This window comes from Populus nigra, chromosome 1 (genome assembly GCF_951802175.1).
Source record: "Populus nigra chromosome 1, ddPopNigr1.1, whole genome shotgun sequence".
NCBI classification, from domain to species: domain Eukaryota; kingdom Viridiplantae; phylum Streptophyta; class Magnoliopsida; order Malpighiales; family Salicaceae; genus Populus; species Populus nigra.
Genome location: NC_084852.1, coordinates 28,446,149 through 28,459,130, shown reverse-complemented (window position 1 = coordinate 28,459,130; position 12,982 = coordinate 28,446,149). Strand labels below are relative to the sequence as shown.

Below are 12,982 nucleotides of genomic sequence, written 5' to 3'. Positions count from 1 at the left end.
AATATTAATTAATTATTAAATAGAAGTTCACTATTTTTATTTTTAATGGAATAGATTATCTAAAATGTTTAAAAGAAATTCATTGGAAAAAAATGTTTATGACATGATAGTGATTGAATTAGTTGAATAATCTCATTAATATATTATTGTTTATAAAATATTCAGAAAACATTATAAGTTAAAAACACTTTTCTAACAAATGATCTATTAACTAAAAAACTAAATGGCATGGAGAATTTATTGTGCAAAATATATTTGGATCCCCTGATATTGTGGATGTATTGTTTATAATGTTATTTTTTTAATTTTTTTCTTTTTTATTTTTAATTTGATGCTTATTGGACCAAATTATAAGCTAATATTTTGGGGGTGATAGGATTGAAGGATGGGGAATCAAACTAAAAAGCAGTGACTTTAAAAAGCTTGGGCAAAATATTTATTGTAATCCCAATACTTTGCAAATTATTAATATTAAGCCCCTTCAATTTCCAAAATTAAAGGGAATAATCAATTTTGGCTCTAAACTTTATTTTTTTATTTTTTTGACCCCTCTAGTGAGAGGAAGTTGCTAAAATCACTGGTAGAGAGAAAAAATCTTCATTTACACCAATTACACAAAAAAGTTGAAATTGGTGTTAGATTACTCATTTTGACGAGGAGAGCTTACATCAGGGGTTTGTTTATCTTGAAATTGCTAAAAAAAACAAATATGATCATGGTAAGATTTTTTGTTTCGGGTTTATTTTAAGTTTTAGAACGGGTTTTAGGGTTTTTGAAGTTATGAATAGGTTTATCAAGTTGTCTATGATATTTTTTAGGTATTTTGGGTAAATAATGAGTTGAAAATTTGGTTCTTAGGTCTAAAAAACCATCAACCACGGTGGCCAGAAACTAAGCAATACATGCGACACGTGCCCAAAATCTTTTTCTTTTAATAAATATCGTCTGCCCTAGATGCAAAGAAAAAAAAGAACTCAGTCGTGCGGGCCCAAATAAAATGGGCTAAGTAGGTTAGCTTGGCTTGCCAGAATCAGTAGCGCTTAGCTTTTTTTTTATTTTTAAAAAATAATTTTTTTCCAATTTTTCCAATCAATGCTTTTTTATATATATTTTTTCAATTTCTTTTATTTTAGATTAATGTCCATTCTTTTTTTATTTTGTTTAGAGAGCTTTTTTTAAATAATGATTTTTTTTTTGTTATGCATTTAACTTTTGAAGGGGCTTTTCTTATTTATCTATTTTTTTTAATCTTTTGTATTAAAGAATTTTATTATAAAATAATTTTTTATTTTTAGATAATATTTCTAATATGTTTTTTTTCCTTTTATTTTATTCAATCAATTTAATGTGCGTGTCTATTTTTATTACTGTTCGATTAAAATAATATTTTTATTTTCAAATAATATTTCTAATATGCTCAACCTTACATGATATCTTTTTATTTTTATTTTATTTAATCAATTTTATTTATACGTTTATTTTTATTATTGTTTGGTTGATTAAAAATATATTTTAATAAATAGATTTAGCAAGCACAATAGGGTAAATGCCTTGTCTTGCGAGATTTAATATCTTGATTTACACTTATCTCTTTATTTTTCTAGTTTTCCTTTTAGTTATCATTTATTACTTTTTTTTTCATTTAATAATACACATAATTCTTGATTTATTTTATTACTTGTATGCATAATTTTTTTATTTTCATTTAGAATTATTTTAACTATAAGAATGTGTTGAAAAAACCTATATATATAATTTTCACGTGTATATAATTTTTTTGCTAGAAAAAAAAATCTACCCGTGATAAAGCATGAATTAAGTATATAGTATTGGAAGATTGTCCGTAAACTAACCCTGAGGGGTATAGCTCAACTGGTTAAGCTCTAGATTTGCTCTCTAGAGATCACTAGTTCGAGTTCTACAAATCTTAAGGCCACTAGAAGCTTACATGGTCGTTAACTTCAGGGCCCGTAGGATTAGTCGAGGTACGCGCAAGCCGGTCCGAACAACCACATTAATCCAAAAAAAAAATCTATAAACTACTTTACTTTCATATAATATATAAAGAAATAAAAAAAACCCTAGCTGCCATTATAGTTTCCATCTTCTTTTCCTCTCCTCCTACACAGCCGGCAACTCCCTGCTCTGTTTTATGATGATAGATGGGCTTCACTGGCATTGAAGCTTGAATAATTTGAAAAACTTCAAGATCTCTCTAATGGCAACAGAGTTCACCACTGTGTCTTTTAAAGGACGTTCGAAATCGGCCCAGGATTATATCTAGACCCTCGAGGATCGAGTCAAGGGCTTCTGGGGATTGGGGCTAGTCAGGCACTTGACGGTTGCGTTTAGAAGCCCTAAGACCACGCAGGGTTCTCTGAGGTCGGCTTGTGACCACCTCCGAAGCTTCCAGGGTGTCGGGTTGGGTCAAATTCTGAAGGTTTGGCATACAATTCAGGGAATTAGCGTCGGAAGTGGTTAGGATTTATGGTTTAAAATAATTTGTTTTTTATTTATAAATATATTAAAATAATATATTTTTTTTAAAAAAATTAAGACGTGGAACTCAACCAACTTAATCTTAAGGAGTTTATATAATATTTAGCATTGTGCTAGTAGTATTTTTAATTTTTTTATTTTAAAATATTTTAAAATAATATTTTTTTATTTTTTTAAAATTTTAATTTAAAATAATTTTTTTAAAAAATACTTTTAAAATATAGCTCTTGTTCATTTTGGAAAGTAATTTACAATAAATAAAAGTCAGGATGCCACGCATAACCAGGAATGGTTGTAAAATGTATTTTTTTAAAAATATTTTATATTTAGAAATATATTACAATATATTTATAAAATTATTAATATTAACATATTAAAATAATTAAAAAATACTGAATGTTGAAGGAGTGTAACACTTCTCAAAAGGAAGACAGTTGGAAGAAAAGTTATTAATACCAAATTACATTCCATATGGTAGTCTCTTTTTTACATTTCTCGTTTCATTACAGCATCTCATTTAAATTTAATTCGTTTTATTTTTTTATTATAATCATTTTATATCTTCAAATATCTATAAATGAATATTTTAGAGAGCTTAGTTTCAACAATATATTGATTATTTATTTATTTTTGTACTATTTTTAGACATTAAAGCTCATTTAAATTTTAATTATTGACACTTAAAATAATTATAAATATGAGATTTAATTAAAAAAATCTGAATTAAATTGAATCCAAATAATTTAAGCGAGTTAATTAAGATTATATTTAAGATGATGTTTTTTTTTAAATAAAAAATTAATACACACATCATTCTAAAGGCATTTAGTAAAAAACAAAATGTCACAATAAATATCAAATTTCAAATGGTAATTATATATATACACACAAAATACCATGTTCGGTATTTTTTTTATTGGGAAAATTTTTTATGTTTATCAGAAAAGGTCAAAACTCTATAAATTCTAAGAGCTTCTGAAAAAGTTGGCCTTTTGAGATTTTTAACATGGATTTACGCGAATCTCACGACTAGTTTTTGTTTTCTTTAGATAAGGAATGTGTGTACTCGGAAATATAGTTATATCCGTGTTTTAAAAAATTTTAATTTTTTTATTAAAAATTAATTTTTATATATTTTAAATGTTTTGATATGTTAATCTTAAAAATAATTTTTAAAAAATAAAAAATATTATTTTGATACATTTTGACAAGAAAAATATTTTAAAAAATAATAGACGGCACAAATTTTTATGAAAAAAAAACACATCTACCTTTATGATTTGATTTGAAGCGTTACATTAATTGATATAAAAAGTATTTTTTAAAAATAAAAATTTATTTTATTTAATTTTTATGTAAAAAGTATTTTAGAAGACAATGATAATTATATTTTTAAGTCAAATTTCAAAATAAATTAAATTTAAGTTAATTTGAATTGATCTGAATAATTTATGGTTAAATTAATTTAGTCAAAACTCAATTTAAATTAAAAAAAATATTTAAAATAACATCATCTTAGCTATTTAAAAAAAAATTCTTTTAAAAAAACATCAATTCTAAGTCTTTGCCTTTATTGCTATTTTTAATTTATAAACCTTTTCCTTGGCGGAAAAAAGAAAAAAAAAAACAGACAATAAAAAAATCGACACATGGGAGACACGTGGGATTGGATGCCCAACACGTATCCCACACCAAAGAAAATCATAATGCACCGCCCAAAACGGGTAGAAAAAAAGCCATCGCCTTTATTGCTATTTTTAATTAATTAGTAAGAAATCTTACTAATGCTATTTTTATTTTATTTTTTATTACAGAAAAAAAAATCTTGTATATATGCTTATTAATGCTTCCATTTCATATAAAAAAAAAATCTAAACAAATATTATTAAAAAAATAAAAAATCATATTAGTAAAGAGATAAGTGTTCGAGAGTATAATAATAATTACTATTTTAAATATTTTTTATTTAAAAGTATATTAAAATAATATTTTTTTATTTTTAAAAGATAATTTTTAATATTAATATATTAAAACGATTTGAAATTATAAAGATTATTTTTAAAAAAAGAAATTAAACTTTTTAAAAGAACAGTTGGGAGCACGCTTTCAGAAACTAAATTCTCCTGGTAATAATTGCCACCCGTCCCTCCCTACTTATTGGTCTCACTACACCAATCCCACTCTCACAACCGCATTTCGAAAAGAAGAAGAAGAAGATAAAAAAAACTATCTCCCTCTCCATCTCTACGCGGCAGAATAATATTAGTGATAAAAAAAGAAAAATGGCATCAAGAAAGGTGTTGTCTCTGATCCTTCTCTGCACCTTCTCAATCTCTTGTTGTTCCCAAAGCCCCGCATCAGCCCCAGCACCCTCCTCGGTGGACTGCACTAATCTGATATCTAGCATGGCTGGCTGCTTGTCTTTTGTGTCAAACGGCAGCACAGCAGCAAAGCCAGAGGGGACATGCTGTGCTGGTTTGAAGACGGTGCTGAGCACTAAAGCTGAGTGCCTCTGTGAGGCCTTCAAGAGTAGTGCTCAATTTGGTATCGTTTTGAATGTCACGAAGGCTCTCTCCCTCCCTTCTGTCTGCAAAATCCACGCTCCTCCTGCCTCTAACTGCGGATGTCAGCGCTCCCCCTTTTAATATTTCTTGTTGGTTCTCGAAAGTTACTTCTCCTTTTTTTGCTTAATATGATTTGTTGTTTTTTGTTCTTGCTGCAGTGGCCATTAGTCCCTCTGGTGCCCCTGCCCCTGCCCCTGGTATGCTCTTTTCCTGATCTTTGCATGTGACATTCGATGCACTGGTTGAATTATGTAGATTTTTTCTTCTTGGCCCATATCTGAATTATCAAGGGAACAAAAAAAGATGAAGAAAGAAGAAATTGAATGCTTGGCTGTTGTCTTGCTGCCATTCTTTTCCTTATTTTTGTATAATTTATTTCATGTCATGTTTCTTTTTTTAAATTGTAATCCCTTGCTTGTGCTTGAACACTGTGGAGAGCGGCGACCATCTTTCTTGGTCGTTTGGTCTTGAGATAGATTGTTCATCCGATTTTGCATTCCTTACATCCGCATTTTTGAAAGAGGAAACAAGAGATCCCCATCTCACATCTTCAGCTGGGTGCGTGCAATCAATATTCTCTGGTTGTGGTGGATGAAAAGGGCATCCAAATCTTGCCATGGTAGCTAGTGAATTTGATGCTGAAAATAACAGGATGTTGATGGTTATAAATGTGGCAAGTGGTTTGCTCACAGAGTCATATACGCATATTATTTTGCTGTTTTGTTAAGAACTATATTAATTTGTTTGCCAATCAAATATACTGAACACCGCTCATCATGTTGCTCGCTTTGTGTGGCAGGAGGATCTGCGCCTGGACTAGCTGTGAATGGTGGAGCAAATGAGCAAGCACCAGCTCCATCTCCAGGTCATTCCGGTTCTATTGGGTTTTCCATCTCTGTTGGATCACTAATCATTGGATTTGTAGTTGCATCTTTCTCTAGTTTCTGAATGAGTTTTGCTCTCTTTTGTGATGATTATGAGAGCATGTCTCATGAGGGAGCTAATTTGTTGACCTGAGCAGAAGCACATTTGTTTTGAAAGTTACTGAGACTGGTTTTGTGATGGGGATCTCTTTTTGAGATATGACTTCTTGTTTATCTCTATCTTATGCCTTGTGATTTTAGAGCTTTTGATATTTGTGGGATGGTTTTTCTTTTTTTTCAAAGTGCTTTTCAAATCTTGAAAACGTATAAATTTTCGATTGAAAAGCACCTTTACGAAGCACAGAAATGATCCTTGGGCAAGGATTGTTGCAATGGCGAGTTACTAGTGTCTAGCTACATGATCCTTCAAGAGTCTTTGAAGGATCGTAACACCTGAAATAAAGCATGAGAAATATACAGCCGCTAGGATCCTTTTAACGATGACACTCGAGGATTAGGATAATCTGACCAGAGCTAGAATTTTCTCGTCGGCCATGGGAAAGGATTGATCAGCTTCAGCTTGGTATGAGGTGTTTTGTGGCCCCAAAGAAAGACGACAGAGGCGTCTCGAAAAAGAACAAGGACTTGTTTTGGACATTTTGGTGAGGAGATGCAAGCTGTATTTGCAAAATCCTGAGATGGAAAAGAATTGGAGACCCACCCCAAGAGCCCAAGTCAACCTCAGCAACTAAAGCTTGTCTGGTCCGTATGACATGCTGTTCTTGTCCACTTTAAATGCATGTTCTTGATGGCAACATAGAAGAGACCATGGAAGAAAAAAACTGCTTATTAAAGAATACTCTAAAAGGTGTGTGTGGGAAAACATTATAGCTTTTCCATGCCTTTTAATTTTCCTCATTTTCTCTATTATTTTTCCATTCCCCACGCCTTTTACTTTCCCCCTTATTTCCCCATTGTTAATATAATATTAATATATAATTATTATTATTATTATTATTATTATTATTATATTATAATCATATTATAACATATATATATTTTTTCGTTTTTAATTTTTTTTTTTATTTATTTTATGCTTTTATGGTTTTTTTTTTGCTTTTTTCTTTGTATTTTTTCTTTTTATGAATTTTGTTTGTTTAATTTAGTTTGTTAATGATAAAAAAAAATTTATTTAGTTATCAGACTTTCATGAAACGGATCCCGAGTTTGATGGATTAACCTGGTTTGACGAGTTAACCCGAAATTTTATTTTTTTTGCTTTTTTTCTTTTTAATTAATTTTTTTCGTTTAGTTTAATTTGTTAATATTAAACTTTTAGTCTATTTAATTATCAGGCTTTCATTACACGTATCCCGAGCTTGACAGGTTAATTTAGTTAATTATGGGTAACCCGTCAATTTTTTTTCTATTTAGTTATCAAACTTTTATGACGCGAATCTAAGGTTTGACGGGTTAATCTGATTTGAAGGGTTAACCCAGTTAATTCAGTTTTTTTTTCTTTTTCTTCATTAGTTTTTTTCTTCCTGTTGTTTTTTTTCTTTGTTTTTTTCTTTTTAATTATCATACTTTTATAACACGACATTGCAGCAAAATCCATATCCAAGGCTCTTGGGTCCAGTGTTACAACCAGACTCACTTAAACTTGAGTCATGTAAGTTTAATATTATTATTAATATTTTAAATATTACTCTTGGGTCAAGTGTTGCAGCTAGACCAAAGGCTCTTGAGTATATTTTTGCAAAAAGACATAACACTGTTAGATTTTAGCTTTTTTTGATATTTTTTATGCAAGAAAAAAAATCTGTGGCATATGCCTTTGTTTTGTTTTTTTTTTTTCCTTTTTCTTTTTAAACCTTTTACTGTGAACTGCACAGTGCAGTCCGCAGTAAAAATGATGATGCATTTGGTATTTTTTTTATTCTTTTTTTCTTTTGTAATTGTTCTTTTAATTTAGTTTCTTAATATTAAATTTTTTCTGTTTAATTATTAGACTTTCATGACATGGATCTCAGGTTTGACGGGTTAACCCGATTGATTCAGATTGTTTTTCTTTTTCCTTATTAGTTTTGTTTTTCAAATTTTATTTTTTAATATTGTATGCAGTCCATGGTGAAAGGTTGATGCCTTTATTTTTTTTCTTTTTATGCCTTTCACTATGGATTACACAGTACAGTCCACGGTGAAAAGGCTGATGCCTTCTTTTTTTCTTTTTAATTAACTTTTTTTTTTATTTTGTTGATATTAAATTTTTTTATTTAGTTATTAGACTTTCATGACACAGATCTCAGGTTTGATGAGTTAACCCAGTTAATTCAGATTTTTTTTCTTTTTTTTCATTAGTTTTTTTCTTCATGTTGGTTTTTTGTTCTTTGTTTTTTTTAATTAATTTATTTAATTATCACACTTTTATGACACAATCTTGCAGCCAGACCCACATTCAAAACTATTGGGTTTGGTATTACAGCCAGACCCACTTAAACTTGAGTCATTCAAGTTTAATGTTATTATAAATATTACTCTTGGATCAGGTATTGCAGTCAAATCCAAGACTCTTGGGTATAACTTTTCTAAGTAAACCTAACACTTTTAAATTTTAGTTTTTTAAAATATTTTTTATGCAAAAAAATTGACTCGCGGCATCGCGCGGGTCATTTAACTAGTCTTTTACAAGAGGTGTGGATGTTAATAATAATAATAATTATTATTATATATTAGTAATAGGAGGTTAGTTCTTTTTTTGCTATCAAATTTCTCTTTGTGAATGAAACTTTTAACACCAAAGAAAAATACTTTTTTGTCATAGAAAAGTAATTAAACTAATGATTTTTTCTTTTTTTGTTATTTTAATGTAATTTTCTCTCTCTTATTTATAATTCAAGAACTGAAATACAATAAAATAAACTTTCAGGCTAAAATTAAAATTACAAAAAAATATAGAAATTGTAGAGAAAGAAGAACGAAGTTATGATGATTAAAAAAAACTTTCATCATGAATTTTAGATTGGCTATCTTTTATCTTCTTATTTTACACTTTGATCTTTTTTTTTTTCAATTCTTAATAATTTTTTACAAAATGGTCATTAATTTGGTCATTAAAGATTGCAATTGGAAAAAGTGAAATAAAATTGAGTATTGAAAAAAAATGAAATTATTATTATTATTATATCGGTTTGGTGTTTTTTAGACTATTTATTTTTTTATTTAAAAGATTTTTTTACTATTCTTTTTATTTTAATATCATCCATGCTCATTATGTTTTTGTTATCATCATATCCTATATATGTTTCATGTTCCCACAACAAGATTTTTTTTTCAAATGTGCGTCTTGGTTTTTAATTTTTTTTTTAGAAATTCACTTTGGTCTTATATTTTAATGTTCTTATAAAACAAATCCATAATTGAAAGATTTTTAGTCATCACTAGTTTGTATGCTTGTGCGACGTTGCGACATTGCAACGTTGGGGGGGATTGGGGGGCTTAAATTCTTTTTAAATGTAAAAATAATGTATAAGTATTAGAAAATTTTTTAGTATTATCATCAAACCCGAAAATATAGTCGTCTTGAAATTTTTTCTTTGTTAAGGCAAAATCTCCTATTAACATATCTTTTGTTTATCTTAACCAATGCAATGTTTATAACTGAAATCATTGTTTCTATTAAAAAAAATATTTTATGATTGTTAAAACAAGTTAACAAACAATATAGAAATAATTTCTTCATATTTTGTGTGATTGAAAGCTAAAATAATCATAATGTGATCAAATCATGTTTAAATTTTTTTTAAAATGTTAATAATAAAAAATCAATTCCAATGAATATTTTTATTATTATTCTTATTTTCTATGTGGTTTGAAGTGTGTGTTCTTTTCTGGTGATGCTTTTCTCTTCTACTCGAATTTGATTTTTCATGGCTTGTTTTCCTATAAGGAGGTTTTTGTTAGGAAGAGTGTATAATTGTTTCTATAATAAATAATTATAGATCCTCCATATTAAGCATTTTCTCATTAAGCCTCTAGTGTTTTGTCTCCACGTTACGTGATGAAAAAGAGCTCAGTGATGCCTTTTTTAGTTGGTATACTGATGTTGAAATATAAGATAAGTTTGATACATAAAACATGAATGCCAAGAATAAAATCAGGCTCAAGATTGTGATACTACACCTAAGGATATCCATGAAATGTTGTGGGAAAGATTTTGTCTTGACATCACCTTTTGTGTTATCAATTCCAAAGTATTTCTCGCATTTTATATACATTTCTTGAGATCTATAAGTTTATTATAGTTATCTAAGTTGATATTTGCGGATACTTATTTTTTGAAGAGGTGAGCATGCAACACTCGTTGAAAAGTGTGAAATCTTTCATTTAGTGGTGTTTATTTTTATGAGCTCTCTCCTATCTAGGTATTTTTTTGCATGGAATGGGTGAAAGAGATTTATAATATTTGTGATTGGACCCTTATTTGAAATGTTTGGTGTGAAAATATTAGGCGTAACTTCTTTTGAGTGTATGATAGTTGATGTATCTTAATGGCATGTCATTTTATCATGCCCTTTCAAGAGGGAATTGAAGTTGTCTACAAGCTCTTACTAGTGTTTTCCTTGAAATCTAATGTTATGGAGATTGAAGGGTTAAAAAATGTTATTGGATGGCACTAACAACATAGTTAAATATTTTTCTTGATTTTTTTAATATAAGTGTTATTTTATTTGCTTGGTTAATTTATTTATGTGTGTGGATTCAGTTTGTTTGATTAATATCTAGTAATATCATTTTATTTTCTTAAATCATTTTGTTTGGTAAAATTCTTATTTTTGCTAGTTTGTTTTTAAATTGCCATTTTTAAAAGAAAAGAAATCACTAGAAAAGGTAAGCCATGTGTCATTTATTTAAAATCTATCAAGTATAGTTCTAAAAAAATGTTTTTTATTCATTCATCATTATTATTTTTTATTCTTTAGTTCAATTCTATTAAATTTAAATTTTTTAAATATCAATTAGGATTTCTATTATATAAGAAAAATTATGATAAACATACTAAGGTTTGTTCGCAATTGTGCTTTCTCTCTCATATTTGAAAAATCACATTTTGTATACTATTATTAATATAGTTGATAATACTTTACATACTAATTCATGAATGCATAATTCTGATGAAGTCGTGAAAAAATTTCAGACATAAATTAGGTTTTCCATGGATGCGTTCTAGGTTGATGGGGGTGATGAGTTTGAATGTAGATCTTTGTTTTCACCTTGGTTTTTTTTTTTAAAATGAATCAACTATTGAAACAGGGGACCCTCTGATACTTAAGTTGGTGAAAAAAATAAAAACAAACTTACATGACTTTAAGCTTATATAGCGTATGATCTAGAATTTGTATTTTGCATAGCCAAAGATTCCTCTTTTTACCTAATAATTAGGTGTATTTATATACAGTCCTTGAGCATTTCTTGTGAATAAAGAGAATATTTTCTTAGGAAGTTGAGTCATAGGTTATATATCATTCTTGTCATTGGTAGAGATATTAGTAATGCCATTTATTATAATATTTTGTTATTCCACTAGTGGATATGTTGGCTAACCTAGCCATTGTAAGTATGAAGGGTAGGCACAAAAGAAATGCTAACATGCTGGGGAACTAATATGATACTATATACATAGTAAAATGTGTACATGTTATATAATAATTTATGTATGCACAATCATAGAAATTGAAAAAAAATACATTGACATGACGAATCCAAGAACTTCAATGAAGGTTACCAATAATGGTTGCAATGATCACACACGTCGCCTAAATGCAAGTGAACCACTCGTCATTTTAGGAAGCATATGTGGATCATGTAAGCCATTATTGGTAGCATTCCTTGATGTTCATGGATTTGTCTCGTTAAACTCAGTCTAATGGTATCAATTTTATCTTCGGGGTCTCATTGTTTCTCGTCTTTTCTTTTCTCTATCATCTTCGGAATTTATGCAAGTCCATTTTGATATTTTTCTAAAAATACTTTAGTTTTTAAATGTGATTTTTTGAAATACCGCACTTGAAAACAATAGTTTTTTCCTGATCATAATATTTCTCAACCACTTTTTTCACTTGTGCTATCTTGCCAAAAATCTCTAACACCTCTGTTAAAAAGGAAAAACACCCAAGAAAAAAGAAGAAGAAAAAAATAAAATTAAGTTAGGGAAAATTTTGTCTTTTATCAAATTTGAATTCCAACGTTTACCATGTATGTAAACTGTAATTTATAAAAAGATGAAATCAAAATATTATTGCGTTCAAATTAAGGTAATTTTCTTAGAAAACAACCTACCATTGTATTAGTTGCTCATGCATCACTACACTACTAATATGGATTTGAGGTGTTAGTATTTTTTTTGCTATATTTTTTTAACAAAAAGAGTAGACCTACAACATACAAATTGAATTGGTCAAAACCTAAACTGACTATAAAAAAATCAGAAAGCAATGTTGGCCAAACATTTTTTTTTAATTTTTTTTTACAAAAGATATTGTTTTATTGAATGTAAAGTAGTATTGTACAACTTGTTCATGAAAAACTCTTCGACAATATCATTAAACCTAGACAAGAGGATTAATGTTGAAACCTCTTGACCTAATTCCTTGCAAGATAGAACTTTAAATTAAATCGCACAAGAGTTTTCATGACGTGACTTAATCGATTTGATTGGTATAAAAGTAACCTGGATGACTAGTGAAAATATAGCTTGTCTTGAAAAAAAAAATACAGGACAACATTCCTTTTATTTTAATGTTAAGAATGTGACATCTTAAATCTACCTTGGTCACTTCAAGTTAATCATAAAATTCATAAACCAGGTCATAGAAATAACTATAATATGCTAACTCATTTGTCTTTTTTTCCCCTTCCATTCTACTCTCTCCATTTGAAACTTATTTGAGCTCGAGTGGGATGATAATAAGGACTAAATCAAAGAATTAGTAGAAAATAAGGGAATAAACTAAAAAAAGGTTTGAATAATGTGGGATAAATTCAATTTTTGAACTT

General features: G+C 28.5%; 1 protein-coding gene across 1 annotated transcript; it reads left to right on the top strand.

Annotated features, from left to right (window-relative positions):
• The first annotated feature begins 4,627 nt into the window (after nt 1-4,627).
• On the top strand, nt 4,628-6,166 carry LOC133691050 (non-specific lipid transfer protein GPI-anchored 31-like). Its single transcript, XM_062111372.1, has 3 exons — nt 4,628-5,124; nt 5,222-5,260; nt 5,863-6,166. Exons 1-3 carry the CDS (start codon nt 4,782-4,784, stop codon nt 6,009-6,011), a joined length of 531 nt encoding a protein of 176 aa, XP_061967356.1. The 5' UTR covers nt 4,628-4,781; the 3' UTR covers nt 6,012-6,166.
• The last annotated feature ends 6,816 nt before the right edge of the window (nt 6,167-12,982 follow it).